Consider the following 19,741-nt stretch of genomic DNA (forward strand, 5'->3'; position numbering starts at 1 on the left):
GTTACTTTAAATTTGATTAAGATTATAATCCAGCTGTTTTTTCTGTCAGTAGATTTTTTACATTATTCCTTTTCTTATTTTGTGAGAAATACATTAAAGAACTGTTTTATTTACTTTATATATTGTTTTATCTATTTGCTCATTCATTCATTAACTCACCAAATTAGATTTCATGATTAGTTAATTATGCATTGTAATACAGGTAAAATGTCAATATATTATCAATAGTAAATACCAGGATTATCATAAAACAAAAGAGTAAAAATACTTAGATCTATGGGTAATTTTTAGTGTAATGTAATTCCTTTTTGCCTCTTTAAAACTAAAACAGTATTTCTCTGTCTTATTTAAACTCATTTGTGGTCAGGGTATATTTGGTGGAAAACATCTGGCTCTGCTCATTGATATTTTTTCTCAACTAATCACATTGTTTATGTGAAACTACTGTTGATTTTCAGCGTTCATCAACTCCAATCAAAGAGTATAATAGTGTAGGTTGGCTGCTACCTGTGGTTACTTTGCTCTTTGCTTTCAAAGGTACCCAGTGAGTTCATGTAAATGAAGATTTGCTGTCAGTGAAAGTCATCTCTGTACCCTGGAAATCTTAGTCTTACCATTAATTTGGCAAAAACACTCAAAATAGTTTTGTCTAATTTCCCTCTTCTCTCTGACGCACAATGTCTGTCCAAGCAGCAAAACACAATTCCTCTTTTACTTCTGTTCTTTTTGTCTCATTAGCTCTAATGAGCCCCTTTTGTTCACTTGTTCTTTCTTCACTTCAGTGCTTTATTTTGGTTGGGCCAATGAAAACAGTATTAGCTTTGCTGTGAGCGAAATTTAAAGCCTATTTAAACGTCACTGTCTCTAAAGATGACCCCTCTCTCCTCCTCCTCCTCCTCCTACAGCTCGTAGCCCCATCTTTTCCCACCTCATCATCTCGCTGAAGGGCTTGTGGACCATTCGGGCGTTTGGGCGCCAGACCTACTTTGAAATGCTCTTCCACAAGGCGTTGAACACTCACACGGCAACCTGGTTCCACTACCTGGCGACGCTGCGGTGGTTCCTGTTCCGCTGTGACATGATCTTCGTCCTGTTTTTCAGCGCGGCTGCTTTCATTGCAGTGGGAACAAACCGTGAGTAGTGGCATGACTGAGGCTACACGTATGGAGGTTTGGACAAAGGCTAAATTCCAGTATAGGATAGGCAAAAATGTACAGGATAGGCAAAAATAAGCCTCGGCTTCAGCCTATTCCTTTTTCGGTTACATAGTTTCTTTATAATTTTGTTGTGAGAAAATGTTGACTGTAAGTCTGTGGTAATATTTGCCGATTAATTGCACATAATTTAAGTATTTTATATTGTAACCGAAATAAAATTATTCATTCAGTATCATGTGAAAGGGGAAGTATAATCTGTAGGGCTTCTGAAGGACTGTAAGGAAAATGTATGTTTTGTAGAATTTATCCTTATATTTTTTGAAAGACATCAGTGATTTGTTCTCTAAGAAGACTGCATGAACAGTTATCAAGAGCAGAAACAGCACTTTCTATCATTTCTACCTTCTCCTTCAAAGTCTACAGTAGCCCACACTGCCCTTACAGTCAAAGAGTTGATTATTGTCAATTGCCCAAATCGGTGTGCGGCCTGAAAAACCTTTGGCACTGATGGTCAGCTTCATCAGAAGCCCTGCCATTGGCTTTCCAGACATTTCGGTATGTTCAGTCAACGTGGGCGTCCATCTGTCAGATCAGTGTGTGGCTGTTTAGCTTCAGCCAATCAAAAGACGAGAAGAGATCCAGAAATGACAAAGAAAACAAATGACTCTACACCAAGAAGAAACAAGATAAGGAACTGTGTACTTTTTCTTTAATAAGTTGTGCATTTAATTTGAATCTTTAGCGCATCTGTGCTAAAAATGCAAAAAAACAACTTCTGGTTTCCTCTTTTCTTTTCTTTTTTAAAAAATAAATACATAGACTACTGCCACCTGCTGGTTAGGAAAGTAGGTTCCTTTCACGTCGGCACATAGTATATACACTTGTTGCACACCAGCTGTAGTGGATGTGGTGTGTGAGATTGCATTTTATCCTGGAATACATGCAAGCTGAGGCAGTATCATGGTGGTATGACGTCAGCTGATCATCTGGGTACTGATTCCTAGACTTAATGGAGCACAACCTTTTACTAGTAATAACTTTAAAACACTGAAACCCCAAAGGCATCAGGTTATTGGGGATTATTGCAAGGTAGGAACTTAAAACAAAATGGCTGCTGACTTGCATCACTGACACTGACTGAGCAAAACAAAATCCTATCGCTCCGTTTTAAACACCGTCGTGTGAACATCGGACAGACCATTCGTCACATTCCTGGATGAAAGAATAAATAATAGTGCTCACGAATGGAGTAGAGTTGCACAGAAACCTGAGTAGGGACATATTGAAATTCTTCTAAGTTAGTTAGTAAACACCTCCGTTATTTCCACCGAGCCTGTCGAGTAAAGAAGCCTCAGCCTTATCTGTGTGTTACAGTGTGTCGAGTCAGATATCAGGATCACAACAGCACAGTTTGTCTGCGAAAAAGAATCATCAAAACTGTCGGGAATGTCACCGGATAAAATGTCATGTACAAAAAGGAAGCATGTGTTTGTTTAGTTAAATGAATGGGGAAGCACAAGTACACATACATGAACACACACACTCGCAGTGTTGCGTCATAGCCTGTGTTTATGTTGAAAGCAGATTAAAGGGTCATTTCACAGCTCATTAGTTTCCAATAGAGCCAGTAGTAGAGCTGCAGCACCCGAGTGCTGCTCTGACATCAAGGGAAACATGTTTTTTGGACTGAACCATTGATTCACAATGTGCTTGTGTTCACTCTGCAGAGGACAAACCAGGTGAGATTGGCATCATCGTGGCCCTGGCCATGCTCATCCTGGGGACTTTCCAATGGGCTGTCATCACCAGCATCACTGTGGATGGACTGGTATGGTTCCTGCAAACATTCACACACACTATCACAGATGCTCACATCAGGGTAGTAAGACCTGACATGCATTAAAATACCACACAGCCAATGACCAGTCAAGAGTGTATCAAGCGTTACAAACACTTTAGGAGAGGGTTTTGCCGAACTTGTATGGGTTTGTTTTTAACACCTGTGCCTGCAACAGGATCTACGCTCCTAGTCCACAATGTTTCTGTGCATCTGCCTTTTCAACCTCCCCAACAATTCCCACACCACTCCATTTACACCATTCATTATACTAACTATGCAACGAAGTTCACACGCAGTTCAAGACCTGAGTTGTGGAGGTTGGATGGCTGACACTAAGCACATGTACGCATAACTATAGAGGGTGAAAATAAGAGGAAGAAAAGGGTGAACTGCACTTACAGTAACCTCAGCAGGACAGAGACTGTGTTGGGCTCTTTGAAACCTGGTTCTATCCATCAGCGGTTGTTTTCCAGAAAGTGTTTGTTAGTGGAGTTGTCAGAGCTTATCACAGTGCAGGACATTCGATGCTGTTTTTTAGTGACTGAAAAGTGATCTGAATAAAAAGATACTTTATCTTTGTTGGAAGAAGTAGCTACAAAATAATCAGTAGTCAAAGAAACAGGTCCCCAGAAACATGTCAACCACTTATAACTGGGTCAGACTGGGTTTTTCCTGTTTATCAGTGACCACATAATTAATCCAGACCACTGTAAAAACTTGGAGAATAGTATTATTTCTGTTAATTTTAAAGTCAAGAAAATGATACACAAATACATACATAAAACATCACTAAATGTGACAGTAAGTGGTGGTAAGTGTATCCTTTAACCCCATGAGTAGTTGTGATCTACAGTTCAGTTGTAGCCAGCTTGTGACACAGTTAAAACTGCTGGGTTGTTTGGTGAAATGGAAAATTCTTAATGATGTGTAACAGAGTCAACTTTACACTTGTTAAACACAGTTATCTCTCTCTCGCTCTCTCTCTCCTCCACTCAGATGCGTTCAGTTGAACGCGTCTTCAAATTCATCGACCTGCCGTCAGAAGAGCCACGGCCGCCCAAATCCAGCGGTAAAGGAGGCCCCGACCTCGTCATCGACAACCCTCACGCTCACGACTACTGGCCCAACCGGGGACAGATGGACGTCCACGACCTCACCGTCAAATACACCGAGGCTGGACGCGCTGTCCTGGGCAACATCTCCTTCTCTGTGGATGGGGGGCAGAGTGTAAGGGCTGGGTGATGAGTGTGTGTGTGTGTGTGTGTGTGTGTGTGTGTGTGTGTGTGTGTGTGTGTGTGTGTGTGTGTGTGTGTGTGTGTGTGTGTGTGTGTGTGTGTGTGTGTGTGTGTGTGTGTGTGTGTGTGTGTGTGTGTGTGTGTGTGTGTGTGTGTGTGTGTGTGTGTGTGTGTGTGTGTGTGGAGGGGGGGGGTTTAATGAAGTTTGGCAGAGTGATGCATGTTAACGCCACGTTATTGGATTTTCATACATCAAAGCACTTTTTTGTCCCAAGAGGGATCCGGCAATTAAAGGGTCATTGCAAGGTGATAGTAGGAAGGTGAAATACAGTATGAGTTTATGTGTTTGAAGCAGTTCTGAAAAATACTTTTCATTAACACTGCATCATACTGTGTATTTGAAGTCGATATGTTGCAACAAATGTCCTGTTGTTTAATTTTTTAGAGCCTGTCAAAGAGCCTCTGCGTCATCTCCGACTGCACGAAATATTTTTTAAGTGTCCGTCACTCCGTCAAGGGACAACGGAGACGGCAAGAGCTGCGATTGGTCCTCAGGACAGGCCGAGCGAAGCTGCTCTGTGCCGGCTCACGGTGCGCTGCGAGCGTCCACAGAGGCAGAGCTGATTACTGCCGACAATGTCGCTGCCAAACTATAAATACGTTATATATTGATACACACAGCACATGTTTAGATCCTAAATGGTTAATTTCTTGCCTCAAATTATCTTAAAACTGCGTTCTGTGACACAGAAAAGTGAGAAACGGCCACTGTTTCAACAACAACAGTCTTTCTCTCTCGGACGCCATTGCTCACTGTAGCCAGAAGCACAGCAACCTTGTGCAGCGACCCCTACTGATCGGGCGGGAATTTGCAGCGCGTATCCGGCACCACGACGCAGAAGTATGAAGGCTTGAGTGGTCTCCGTGGTTATGCAGTCGGATAACGCATTACGCAGTCGGAGAAGTATAATGTGGCCTTTAAACTGAGTAATTTCCTGTGTGCAGCACACAGCACAGGAATGTCGACATGGGTGAGATTCAAAACACTGGCAGACTGAGGAGACGGAGAAAAATCTTTTTATGAACCCATGTGGAAATGGCTTGAATGTAACAGACATTTATTTATTTATTTTTAAGTTCTATCCTCTACAGCTCCACTTTTATGCAGGAAATGAAGTATTTTATATTCAAGGTGCAAACAACATTATATACATCTTTAAAAGTGGATTATTATCCAAATATCCACCAAATCTAACCTGTTCATAGATGTACTGAATGAGTTCAGCATAGTGACTCCTGTCTATTACTCGTCCAGCCTCATCTCATTAGCTGCTCTATGGCCTCCTCACCAGGAGGATAATTGTTGCCATAAGGCTGAAGCAGAAAGGGGAGAAGACCACATGATACAAATAAAATATTTTTGTTGTGTGTGCAGGTGGGTCTGCTGGGTCGAACAGGTTCAGGGAAGAGCTCTCTGTTCTCCGCGCTGCTGCGTCTCGCCTCCACTGAAGGAGAGATCTCCATTGACGGTGTCTCGTGGTCCTCGGTGTCCCTGCACACATGGAGGAAGGCCTTTGGTGTCGTGCCCCAGGTACAGCTCCTACTGTCAGGCTGCTTTACATAAAGTAGAAAATGGACAGATATTTCTGCAAATATGTCTGGGGGTTTTTTCTGAAATTCTTTTTGAATAATTGTGATTTCCCACTTTACGCTCTTCAAATACATACACGTGAAAATATCTCTGCAGGTCATGAGATGTGAATGTTTTCTCTCAACTTTACTGAACAGAAAGTTTTCATTTTGAGCGGAACTTTCCGCATGAACCTGGACCCACATAGTCGTTACAGCGATGAGGAGCTGTGGAGGGTGGTGGACGAGGTGAGCATCTATTTTATCTGGTTCTAAATGTCTTTTCTGTTCAGTTTTGTGTCTGGAACTACAGCAAAATTACTATCTGATTACATTTGAAACGTGAAGCCCGATGAGCCTGACCTCCTGTCCGTGTCCTCAGGTGGGTCTCAAGTCGGTGATCGAACAGTTTCCAGACAAACTGGACTTTCAGCTGGTGGACGGAGGCAGCGTGTTGAGCAACGGACACAAACAGCTGCTGTGTCTCGCACGCTCCATCCTCAGCAAAGCTCGGATCCTGCTGCTGGACGAACCGTCCGCCTACCTCGACCCCATGTAAGTATTAATGACAAAGTACAAGCGTTTTATTTTATTTTTTAAAACATCAGGAAATAAAACAGGCTTATTTGTGACCTCCTATTTTAAAATTTGAATACAATTATCACTGAGTATAGCTTAGTATAGCACATGCTCATTCTCCCATACCAAAGTCCATAGAGAAAACCAGCAATTTTACGTCACAGCACACAGGAGTTATTAAACCATTGCTGCTGCCATTAGAAGTTTAAACGTGTTATTTTGTGACGGAAGTGTTCAAAGTCCTGTGTTCAGATTTACTAAAGTGACACAAACTTACCAAACACAGCTACAGAAGATTAGCCGCTCCTGTGTCCTGGTGAGCTAAAACTGCTGATTTTCTCTATGGACTTTGGTGCGCAAGACTGAGAGGGTAACAATGCTAAGTTTCCTTTCAGAAAAGGTCGTCTTACAACACAATGACGTGGTGAATTGGTTCTTGAGGTAGTGTCGACTTAAATAGATGTAGACTTTGATGATGTGGACCTTTTTGTTGTGGATAAAAGACACAGTACAGTCAGCACTGACCTCATATAACCACAGTTAAAAAACCCGATCTATCACATTAAACACCTGAAAGTGATCCAGGATTTGTGTGTATTTGTGTGTTTCCTCTGTGTTTGTGAAGTGAACAGTATCAATCGTCCAAATCAAGCATGTGCTGTGATCCTGTTGCTGCATATGGTGACAATTTGTGCTTACAGTAACTCTCTCCTGTATGTGAGTGTGTGTGTGTGTGTGTGTGTGTGTGTGTGTGTGTGTGTGTGTGTGTGTGTGTGTGTGTGTGTGTGTGTGTGTGTGTGTGTGTGTGTGTGTGTGTTTGTGTGACATATGTGCAGGAGAGGAGGCCATGATGGTAAATGAAGCCTATAATGAGCAATCAAGTGTAACCTGAAGCCAGCGCTGCCTGCTCTTTCATGTTGGCACTAACTGAAACAGAAGGCCAAACTAATGTGTTAGCATTGGCAAAGGGACAAAGTGACAACGTGTGTGTGTGTGTGTTTGTAGAACATTAAAGGTCCTGAGGAAGACGCTGAAGCAGTCGTTCTCCGACTGCACCGTCATCCTCTCAGAACACAAAGTGGAGCCGCTGCTCGAGTGTCAGTCGTTCCTGGTGAGTGTCAGATTTGAATCGTTTCGATAATTGTTTGCTCGGTTCGGTTCAATCCTGAAGATCATTGAAGTCAAAATAAAGTGACCCTCAGATGACCACATAACATAACATAACCCCTCCTCTGCTCTGTCCAGATGATCGAGAACAGCTCCATGAAAACCTACGACTCCATCCACAAACTTCTGAACGAGACCAGTCACCTGAAGCAGGCCATGAGTCCCACCGACAGGCTCCACCTCTTCCCAAACCTCCACCGCCTCAACTCCAGCAAGAGGGCGCCTCCACAGGCCACCAAGATCTCGTCCCTGCCGGAGGAGGCCGAGGACGAAGTCCAGGACACGCGTCTCTAACCGGCCAGACTCAAAATAACACACACACACACACACACACACACACGTGCGCAGACATAGACTGGCTTGATTCAGTGGGAACACAGAGAGTAGGAAAACAAACGCATGAATTCATTTTCAACAATTCATCACAATTAAATGTGTCGAAAAATCCCTGTTTGTCGACTGTTGTCACTCTGACGGACAGCGGACAGAACAAAGACTAATAGAGCGTGTACAAGTGTGCTCACACACATGCAACGCACTGCGCTACATAGACACTTTTAAAACTCTAGCAGGCTAATTTATTGACATCACTTTTGAACACAAATAGCATGTAATATTTTTTTAAAGTGAGTGCAGGCTAACAGCTGTGTGTGTGAACATGAATCAGCTGTGTGTGGAATTACATTCATGTTGACAGAATTCTCTCGTTTTGTTGAAGGTAAACACTTTACAGTATAGTAATAATAATAATACTAATAATACAGTTATAGGGAAGTATTATTATGGTGATACCATCTTATTTCAATAGAAATGTATTTTGGTCATAATGATAGAAAAGTGTGCGTGACAGGAGGGAGGATTCATTTTTAACCAATTTTGATCTTCATAACAAGATATTAAGCTTGAAATTGCATTAGAAATAAGACGGTGTTACCATAACACTATCTCCATATTCAAAAGTAATTTTCTTATTGTCCAGTAAAGTGCCACTGTGATGACACGATTCAAATGTGTGCCTTATGAACAAGAGCTCACTTCAAATGTTCTTCACATGTTCTCTCTTTGGCCAAACATTTGTACTGTTTTATATATCAATATAGACATTTTCAGTGGTTTAAAACAAGAGATTACTTTATAAGAAAACATTTTTCTGAAGCCCTCATACTCGGCAGCAGCCGCTGTTTAAAAAGCCCTGATGTCTGAAGTAATATGTGAAGGAAGAACAAAACGACGTTAACAAGCATGTAATCCAATCAGCTTCCACTTGCGACAGGAAGTACTGATGCAGACGACTCCAAGTAAACAAAAGAAAAAAAGAAAAAAAAAGTGACTTCTCTGCTCCGTTTAAAACCGTGTTGACACTTAACCAGCTAATGATGAGCTTCCACTCACAGATACCACTCAAATCACACCAATATCACATTAAAGGCACCAGTGTGTATGTGTGAATTAGTGACATCTACTGGTGAGACTGCAGAGTGCAAGTTCTCTGCTCAACCCTCAGTCAGGGAACTACGGTGGCCTTCAGGTGCCAGAAAGACTGTGTGTTTATACACAGGGCAACACAAAGTGCTTTAAAATGACATTAAAATTAAAATAGACTTTAAATTCACGAGAGATGAGTGTTATTTGCCAGTAAAAGTGCATTATAAAGACAATAATTATTTAAGAAAGAATGGATGTAAGCTGGTCTGACAATACTATATGATTATGATAATAATGTCAACTTCCTGAGATTTGAATTTCACCCTCAAAATTCTTGCACTGCCTGTGGAGCCTTTTTTGGAGCCAGTTTCTCTTCCACAGACTTTTGGATCGCTGTGGTCAGTCACACTGCAAACGGTGACATCACTCCAAAGGTCAGCGTTGTTGTGGATTAAGCGGCTACAGTATCACTAAAATCTGGCATCTGGTGTGAATTAAGAGTAAGTCTCTGATTCTCACAGCCTGTAAAAAAATCTGTCAGGAGCAAATCTCACAGATTTTCTTATTTTGTAAGAAAAAACAAAGTTTTGCCTCAGTTGAATCGTCTTGAAGACCAAATTATTAGATGACAGTAATTTAATCTGTCGTCAATGTCGTTAAATGAAGCATAATTTAATTTATCACTGTATTTAAAAAAAGTGGACATAGTCTTCTGGTTCTACCACGGGTGTCAATGCGGTAGTTTATTGAAGAGCCACCAGGGGGCGACTCCACTGGTTGCAGTGGAGTCGCTAATCTCTGCTCTTTTTCAGTAAAACATGAAGTCAATTTTGTGAATTATTTAGAGGAAACCAGACGATAAAATACTGCACCTGAGTGGACGCTCGTGTGATTGACAGCTGGTATCGTCCAATAGGAGCCAGGTTGCGCGTGACGCCTCTGAACGTCAACACATCGTCGATCAAATCACGATTCTGGAGGCTTCAAAACAGGTTCAGATCCTGATTAATTCACTCCTGACAACAGGACGTTGAGCTCGACGGTGACAGTGTTAAATAATAGTCTTAATTGAATTAAATGTGCGCAAAAATCAAACATTCTACAAGATGACGAGGTTTGAAGCGAGACTCTTACAGCGTCTGAATGTGGGAGCAGAACCTTCGCTGCCGTCAGATAAAAACAAAAACGAATGATTGAAACCCTTATTTTTCTATGTGTATGCACTTTAGAGACACGTCGAGGTACTCGTCAGCTTTCAGCAGTCTAATAATTGAATGTTTGTGTCCGTAGAGTCCAGCGTAGATGTAGAATTATTACAAAAGCAGCTTCTTTCTGCCATCGAATCAGAGGGAGAAGCCTGTAATTCATTAAAACTAAATCTGAAAAGGATTTAAATCAACAGTTTGTCACATATCTGTTGTTTCCCTCTGAAACTGGACATTTTTGACTCCATCATTTTCTGCTTTGGTTGAGGGAAGACAGTGTTCTAAGTTTTTTTTCTTTTGTGTAGCAGTGAAGCAGAGAACTAAGGTACCACAGACTTTGCCTTGATATGTGAACTGTGACAGTTAAGAGATTTTTTTTTACAGTGTAAATGAAGAACAAAGCTGTTTGTTACTCATAGGAAGAAAATAAAGAAAAAAAGAAAACAGGACACAAATGTCCATAAAATGTATAAATGTATTTGTTCAATCAACTATATTTCCAGTAAAACTACAAATTTTGAGAGTTGGACTGTGATTGTTGTCTTTTTTGTGTGGATCATGGTTTAAGTTCATGTTTATTAGTGTAGTCTTTAACTTTAAAACTGTAACTTTTGGTGATTATTGATGTTGATATTCTGCCTCTGTTTCTATTTGTAAACAGAAGTGATGTAACATGTTGTTTGCAGAGGTCCTCTGTCAAGTAATACTAATGAGACCTGACCGAGGGAGCATTTGTGTGTATACAACAGCAGAGCAGGGGCGTGATTTTTTTTTTAGCAGTAGAATACATTTTTGAAGCTTTTCATCGGCTCGTCTTTGTGGGCTCCAATCTGTTTGCTGGCTTCTCGTTTTATGAGCACAATGTTGCTGAATCACTTCCTGTGTGCGGTACAGGAATGTCACCGGGCGACACGATCCAAACACTGTTGCACTGAGAAATACAGAACAAGAGAGTCATGTGGGGCTGATTTGCTCGATGAGCATTTTGTGAACTCATTTGACATTGATTCATTTGTATTTAAAAGTTGTGTAGTACAGCTTAAAACAGCCAAAGTTTGCATGTTTTCTCTCAAAGAAAAATTTATTTTTTACTTTTTTGTCAAAATGTGGACAACATTTTTTTTTTTTACTTTTTTGTCAAAATTTGAAGACGTACTAAAGTGTGACTTTTTTGTCAAATTATGGACGACATACTTAAGTGTGGCTTTTCTGTCAAATTTTTACGGTGGCCCAGAGGTGTCAGGCGAAATACAAACACCACAACACAAATACAAAAGCCACAACACAATAACAAAAGCCACAAAACAAATACAAACTCCACAACACAAATACAAACGGCACAACACAAATACAAACGCCACAACACAAATACAAACACCACAACACAAATACAAAAGCCACAACACAAACACAAAAGCCACAATGCAAATACAAAAGCCACAACGCAAATACAAAACCACAACGCAAATACAAAAGCCACAACGCAAATACAAAAGCCACAACACAAAAGCCACAGCACAAATACAAAAGCCACAACACAAACGCCACAACGCAAATACAAATGACACAACACAAACACAAAAGCCACAACACAAACACCACAACACAAATACAAAAGCCACAACACAAATACAAAAGCCACAACACATATACAAAAGCCACAACACAAATACAAAAGCCACAACACAAACGCCACAACACAAATACAAAAGCCACAACACAAACGCCACAACGCAAATACAAACGACACAACACAAATACAAAAGTGACAACACAAATACAAAAGCCACAACAACTGACACCTCTGGGCCACCGTAATTTTGGACAACATACTAAAGTGTGTTAACTTTGACACGTTTTGTATTTTTCCAAACACTGTTGTACTGAAAAACACAGTCATGCATGTGGGGCTGATGTTCGCGATGAGCATTTTGTGAACTCATTTGACATTGATTCATTTGTATTTAAAAGTTGCGTAGTACAGCTTTAAACAGCCAAAAGTTGCATGTTTTCACTAAAAACCTGACTGCAGCTAGAATTGAGCTTTGGATGGATATCATCTTCTTCTTTCGGCTTCTCTCTTTAGGGGTCGCCACATTGGATCATCTGTGTGTCCTCTTCTCTTTCACCAACTGTCCTCATGTCCTCCATCACTGTGGTTCTTCCTCGTGTCCTCCTGTCCTACATCAGCAGCTCCATCTTCAACATCCTTAACCCGTCTTCTTACTTTATCTCCCAAATCTTAAACCTGAGCTGTCCCTCAAATGAACAGCTCCTGGCACCTGTCTTTCAGACATTTATATAATATCATATCAGATGTCATCTTGAATAAAAAAAAGGTTGTTTAATTACAAAAAAATACTTAAGAACAGAGTAAGTCCGAAGTGGATTTTCAACAGTGCCATTTTAATGTTTGTGCTTGAAAGACAAAATCTTTAAACCTCAAACAGCTGTCGTACAGATCGAAATCATAGGCCGACTAAAATCTCTCCTGTACATTATGTATAGATATGTATATTTTTATTATATATATATAAACAGTGTTCACGAAAAATGAAACTTGTTAAAAAAAATTATAATATATACTAAAAACAACGAAGAGCACAGTGATAATGGAAGGCAAAAATGGAGTGAATTTCACCGTCGGGGCTCAGCTGGAGTTTAATTGAACGTGAGTCAGGAAAAAAGATGATGGGCATTTAAAATATTTATTATGGCTTACAGTTGACAGAGGACATCCTGTGTTTATACACTTCTAGTACTTATTGCCACATTTCCCTCACTCTGAAACAAGTGAAGGATTCAGAACCAAACTCATTTTACAAACACTATTTACATGTTCCTTTATTTTTTATTTTTTTGTTCTTCTTTCTTACTTGAAGGTTGTTGTTTGTTTTTTTTATCGTCACTGTACAAGCGTCAGACCACGTACACCAATCTATAGAGCATTTAGACGTACTAATTCTTATTTACAAATATATTTAGTAAAACCCTGATTAATTTTGAACAGTATTTAAACCAACCTTGCAACTAGTTAAAGAGAAAACACTTGAATACCTCAAAATACTTCATCGCAAAAACAACGAAAAGAAAGAAATATTCAAAAATAAACAAAAATAAGAAAGAAAAAACCTGCCCTGTTTCTTTCATCTGTCGTATTTTCACTTCATCTTCAAAGACCTTAAACCGGAGGAGAAACACAGTATTTTACTTTAAGTACACAACAATACTGTCCTGCGACTGTTTCCCACCAGTCAAATACTCTTCTTTTTTGTTTGTTTGTTGAACACAGTCTGATGATGATAATCTGCAGGTTGATACACAGGAATAAGGCAACAATAAAACAACCTGCTGCTTTTCCTTCAGTCTGTTTTTAAGTTTTTCTCCCTCTACCTTTTTAACCATCTTTCTTTTTCTTTTTTTTTTTACCCCCCCTCCACGATCAAATACTTCAAATACTGTAATAGAATAAAACTATGGTCCCCAAGTACACAACTGTAGTACAGTGTAACAAGTACGGCTAACATGTACAAATACTCAAAAGGTCAAAGGTCGTCAGGTACCTAGTCTTTACATCATGGCGGGAGGTTCACAGGAAGAGGAGGATGTGTCTACTTGCTGTTTTCATGCAGGTCTCTGTGGAGGATCCAGATGTCCTCGTGTGATCGGTTGTTGTCGTTGATGTTGTTGCGGTAGTAGTTGTTGTTGCTGCTGCTGCTGCTGCTGCTGCCGCTGTTGTGTGGAACTTGCTTTATTCTGCTGCTGCTGCTGTTGTTGGTTCTGCTGCGGGTTGGAGGCGTCTGGGTTCGGACCGGGCTGCTGCTGCTGCTGCTGCTGATGTTATTATTGCTGCTGCTGGTGCTGGTAGCAGCTGTGGTCGCTCGGGACGTCTGTCCCCTGCTGCTCGGGACGGGCAGCTGTGATTTGGCACGAGGGCCCGCGCGCCTGTTGCCGCTCTGGACGTCTGCCTGGCCAGAGCTGAGGCTGGACTGACGGACAAGAGTCTGACATGAGGAAATGAAGAGAGAGCTTGATCAGAAATCATCACGACTGTCACAGCAGTGGCTTTACCAGAACGACAGTATAGTATAGTACAATGTTTTTGTCAAATTTTGGACCAAACATTTTTTTCCAGAAAAGTTGTCAAATTGAATACGACATAGTATAGTATGACGTTTTTGTCAAATTTTCAACCCAAATTTTTTTTTTCAAATTTTGAACGACATAGTATAGTATGACGTTTTTGTCAAATTTTCAACCCAAATTTTTTTTTTCAATATTTTTTTCAAATTTTGAACGACATAGTATAGTATGACGTTTTTGTCCAATTTTGGACCAAAAAGTTTTTTCAAAAAAATTTTCAAATTTTGAACAACATAGTATAGTATGACGTTTTTGTCAAATTTTCAACCAACATTTTTTTTCCCAAAAAATTGTCAAATTTTGAACGACATAGTATAGTATGACTTTTTTGTCAGATTTTTAGCCCCAAAAAATGTTCAACATTTTTTTCAAATTTTGAACGACATGAAAGAAAGTACGACTTTTTTGTCAAATTTTGGACCAAAAATGTTTTTTTTTTAAATTGTCAAATTTTGAACGGCAGTATAGCATGATGTTTCTGTCAAATGCTGGACCTGAAACATCTGACATGAGAAAAGAGAGCGAGAGCTTGATCAGAAATCATCACAACTGTTACAGCGGTATGACTTTTTTGTCAAATTTTGGACCAAAACGTTATTTCAAAAAAATTGTCAAATTTTGAACATAGTATATAGTATGACGTTTTGGTCAAATTTTGGACCAAAAAAATGTTCCCTGAAAAATTGTACAATTTTGGACGACATAGTATAGTATGACTTTTTTGTCAGATTTTCAACCAAAATTTTGTTTCAACATTTTTTTCAAATTTTGAACAACATAGTATAGTATGACGTTTTTGTCAAATTTTCAACCCAAATTTTTTTTTTTTATATATTTTTCAAATTTTGAAAGACAAAGTATAGTATGACGTTTTTGTCCAATTTTGGACCAAAACGTTTTTTCCAAAAAAATTCCAAATTTTGAACAACATAGTATAGTATGACGTTTTTGTCAAATTTTCAACCAACATTTTTTTTCCAAAAAAATTGTCAAATTTTGAACGACATAGTATAGTATGACTTTTTTGTCAGATTTTTAGCCCCAAAAAATGTTCAAATTTTTTTTCAAATTTTGAACGACATAGTATAGTACGACTTTTTTGTCAAATTTTGGACCAAAAATGTTTGTTTTTTTAATTGTCAAATTTTGAACGGCAGTATAGCATGATGTTTCTGTCAAATGCTGGACCTGAAACATCTGACATGAGAAAAGAGAGCGAGAGCTTGATCAGAAATCATCACAACTGTTACAGCGGTATGACTTTTTTGTCAAATTTTGGACCAAAACGTTATTTCAAAAAAATTGTCAAATTTTGAACGACATAGTATAGTATGACTTTTTTGTCAGATTTTTAGCCCCAAAAAATGTTCAACATGTTTTTCAAATTTTGAACGACATAGTATAGTACGACTTTTTTGTCAAATTTTGGACCAAAAATGTTTTTTTTTTAAATTGTCAAATTTTGAACGGCAGTATAGCATGATGTTTCTGTCAAATGCTGGACCTGAAACATCTGACATGAGAAAAGAGAGCGAGAGCTTGATCAGAAATCATCACAACTGTTACAGCGGTATGACTTTTTTTGTCAAATTTTGGACCAAAACGTTATTTCAAAAAAATTGTCAAATTTTGAACATAGTATATAGTATGACGTTTTGGTCAAATTTTGGACCAAAAAAATGTTCCCTGAAAAATTGTACAATTTTGGACGACATAGTATAGTATGACTTTTTTGTCAGATTTTCAACCAAAATTTTGTTTCAACATTTTTTTCAAATTTTGAACAACATAGTATAGTATGACGTTTTTGTCAAATTTTCAACCCAAATTTTTTTTTTTTTATATATTTTTCAAATTTTGAAAGACATAGTATAGTATGACGTTTTTGTCCAATTTTGGACGAAAACGTTTTTTCCAAAAAAATTCCAAATTTTGAACAACATAGTATAGTATGACGTTTTTGTCAAATTTTCAACCAAAATTTTTTTTCAAAAAATATTGTCAAATTTTGAACGACATAGTATAGTATGACTTTTTTGTCAGATTTTTAGCCCCAAAAAATGTTCAAATTTTTTTTCAAATTTTGAACGACATAGTATAGTACGACTTTTTTGTCAAATTTTGGACCAAAAATGTTTGTTTTTTTAATTGTCAAATTTTGAACGGCAGTATAGCATGATGTTTCTGTCAAATGCTGGACCTGAAACATCTGACATGAGAAAAGAGAGCGAGAGCTTGATCAGAAATCATCACAACTGTTACAGCGGTATGACTTTTTTGTCAAATTTTGGACCAAAACGTTATTTCAAAAAAATTGTCAAATTTTGAACGACATAGTATAGTATGACTTTTTTGTCAGATTTTTAGCCCCAAAAAATGTTCAACATGTTTTTCAAATTTTGAACGACATAGTATAGTACGACTTTTTTGTCAAATTTTGGACCAAAAATGTTTTTTTTTTAAATTGTCAAATTTTGAACGGCAGTATAGCATGATGTTTCTGTCAAATGCTGGACCTGAAACATCTGACATGAGAAAAGAGAGCGAGAGCTTGATCAGAAATCATCACAACTGTTACAGCGGTATGACTTTTTTTGTCAAATTTTGGACCAAAACGTTATTTCAAAAAAATTGTCAAATTTTGAACATAGTATATAGTATGACGTTCTGGTCAAATTTTGGACCAAAAAAATGTTCCCTGAAAAATTGTACAATTTTGGACGACATAGTATAGTATGACTTTTTTGTCAGATTTTCAACCAAAATTTTGTTTCAACATTTTTTTCAAATTTTGAACAACATAGTATAGTATGACGTTTTTGTCAAATTTTCAACCCAAATTTTTTTTTTTTATATATTTTTCAAATTTTGAAAGACATAGTATAGTATGACGTTTTTGTCCAATTTTGGACCAAAACGTTTTTTCCAAAAAAATTCCAAATTTTGAACAACATAGTATAGTATGACGTTTTTGTCAAATTTTCAACCAACATTTTTTTCCCCAAAAAATTGTCAAATTTTGAACGACATAGTATAGTATGACTTTTTTGTCAGATTTTTAGCCCCAAAAAATGTTCAAAATTTTTTTCAAATTTTGAACGACATAGTATAGTACGACTTTTTTGTCAAATTTTGGACCAAAAATGTTTTTTTTTTTAATTGTCAAATTTTGAACGGCAGTATAGCATGATGTTTCTGTCAAATGCTGGACCTGAAACATCTGACATGAGAAAAGAGAGCGAGAGCTTGATCAGAAATCATCACAACTGTTACAGCGGTATGACTTTTTTGTCAAATTTTGGACCAAAACGTTATTTCAAAAGAATTGTCAAATTTTGGACCAAAACGTTATTTCAAAAAAATTGTCAAATTTTGAACATAGTATATAGTATGGCGTTTTGGTCAAATGCTGGACCAAAAACATCTGACATGAGGAAAGAGAGTGAGAGCTTTGTTTAGAAATCATCACGACTGTTACAGCAGCGGCTTTACCAGAGAGCTAAGAGCCTTAAGCTAAACCTGAACAGCTCGCGTGCACTAACCTCTGTCTAAAGCCTGTCTATTCAAATGGCTGCAAGTGAAATTCTACATTTTTAGGTTATGTTTGTGTCATAGACATCAGGTGAGCGTTCAGTAAATCTGGCTGGCAGCCATGTTTTCTTCCATGAGCACAATCATCTTTAACTCATATCTGTACTTCTGTAGGATGAGGACCTAAGAGTTACCCTTTAAACAGATTTAAACTCAAATATCTCCCATACAACAGCTTTAAATACAACAATCCGTCACTATAGAGTCTGTCAGCAGATCATTGTCTGTGAGTGAGTGAATGAAGTTATAATATGACCCTGAGTTTTGCTTGAGCACCAGCTACTTCTAAACCTACAGTAATGACATGTTCTCACATACTGGACAGATGAGAAGATGATGTGTGTGTGTGTGAGGTCAGGTCACAGCAGAGGAGACGAGACACATGATTAAAGTTTGTAGAAAACAATCACGTGATGTTTAAGACCTGAGTCACCGGTTTTGTGGTTCAGATAATAAACAGGATCGGTAGAAACCACAGAAAAAATCACCAACATAAAAACAGTCCTTGCAGACAAACATGATGAAGTCTTTGAGGTGTATTCCTTTAATATCCTCTTTTTAATTCCAAATTTTTTAGTATTTTTTTTCTCTCTCTCTCTCTCTCACCGTCTGTGGTTGCTCCTGCTGGACGCCAGTTTCCTGCTCGGCATTGTGGGCCGGTGACACTTGACTGGGAGAGCTGGAGAACAGGATCATGTCGTCTTTAGTTTGAGACATCTGTGAGAGCAGCAACACAAAAGACCTGGTGTTAGCGTTAGGCTTTTAGTTGTGATGTTTAAGGTTAAGTGTAAAGGGAGGCTAGGGAATGGGTTACGTCCACACAAAGAATGCAAAGTGTGTGTGTGTGTGTGTGTGTGTGTGTGTGTGTGTGTGTGTGTGTGTGTGTGTGTGTGTGTGTGTGTGTGTGTGTGTACCCTGCTGATGTCCGGCTCAGACTTGCTGGAGCACATGGTCTGAAGTTCTCTGATCAGATCCGTCTCGTCGTCAGAGAAAGCGGACAGACCGACAGTTTCCCTGTTTGACACAAACAACACATCGCTGGACATGCAGGTAAAGTCAGGAGAACAGTGCACGTCGTCATGATGCGTCAAATTTAAACGTGACACAACTCTGCCCTCTGCTGTTCATGTTAAGACTCTACAGCTGCTGAAGCTCCATTGAAGTCACGACAGGCACATGCATGGAACACAAACCTCTGGACTTTGCCGTTGGTGATGAAGCTGAAGTCAGTGTTGGACAGCGATCCTGCTAACAGAGAGAGCTCATTAAAGGGTCAGTTCAATCAAATCACAAACATTTTTTTACACCAACTGGATTTTTCTTTCCTTCTAAATCAAATTTCGAACAACATTTTTTTTTTTTTTTTTGTCGAATTTTGGACGAACTTTTTTTTAAACTTTTTTAGGTCAAACTTTGGACGACATGCTATGGTATGACATTTTAATCAAATTTTGGAAAAAAAAATGTTTTGGTCGAATTTTGGCATAGTATATTTAGGATGATGTGGTCGAATTTTGGACAAACATTTTTGTTTGCCTTTTTTTGTCATATTTTGGACACCATTTTTTTTTACTTTTACTTTTTTTGGTCAAATTTTGGATGACATGCTATAGTATGTCTTTATGGTCAAATTTTGGTCCAAAATTTTTTTTTTTACTTTTTTTTGACCAACATTTTTTTTTTTTTTCAGAGAAATTGTCAAATTTTGGACAACAGTTTAGTATGACGTTTTAGTCAAATTTTGGACTTAAAAACTTTTTTCAAAAAAAT

General features: G+C 38.5%; 2 protein-coding genes across 2 annotated transcripts in view; one reads left to right on the top strand and one right to left on the bottom strand.

Annotated features, from left to right (window-relative positions):
* Positions 1-7,901, top strand: part of cftr (CF transmembrane conductance regulator) — a gene marked incomplete at both ends in the record, with an annotated part of 29,142 nt that extends 21,241 nt beyond the window's left edge. The window contains 8 exons of the mRNA XM_083894112.1: positions 906-1,133; positions 2,885-2,985; positions 3,994-4,224; positions 5,668-5,823; positions 6,021-6,110; positions 6,244-6,416; positions 7,446-7,551; positions 7,686-7,901. Coding sequence (XP_083750238.1) covers positions 906-1,133; positions 2,885-2,985; positions 3,994-4,224; positions 5,668-5,823; positions 6,021-6,110; positions 6,244-6,416; positions 7,446-7,551; positions 7,686-7,901 — 1,301 coding nt within the window. The remainder of the gene's footprint in view (positions 1-905; positions 1,134-2,884; positions 2,986-3,993; positions 4,225-5,667; positions 5,824-6,020; positions 6,111-6,243; positions 6,417-7,445; positions 7,552-7,685) is intronic.
* A 4,791-nt stretch (positions 7,902-12,692) lies between these two features.
* The window catches only part of cttnbp2 (cortactin binding protein 2), a 98,375-nt gene continuing 91,326 nt past the window's right edge, over positions 12,693-19,741 (bottom strand). The window contains exons 20-23 of the mRNA XM_083894056.1: positions 19,165-19,216; positions 18,886-18,985; positions 18,578-18,688; positions 12,693-14,241 (exon numbers count right to left, since the gene is read on the bottom strand). Of these exons, the coding sequence (XP_083750182.1) occupies positions 13,849-14,241; positions 18,578-18,688; positions 18,886-18,985; positions 19,165-19,216 (656 nt within the window). The 3' untranslated portion in view covers positions 12,693-13,848. The remainder of the gene's footprint in view (positions 14,242-18,577; positions 18,689-18,885; positions 18,986-19,164; positions 19,217-19,741) is intronic.

The sequence above is a fragment of the Microchirus variegatus genome (genome assembly GCF_963457635.1).
Source record: "Microchirus variegatus genome assembly, chromosome: 8".
NCBI lineage: Eukaryota > Metazoa > Chordata > Actinopteri > Pleuronectiformes > Soleidae > Microchirus > Microchirus variegatus.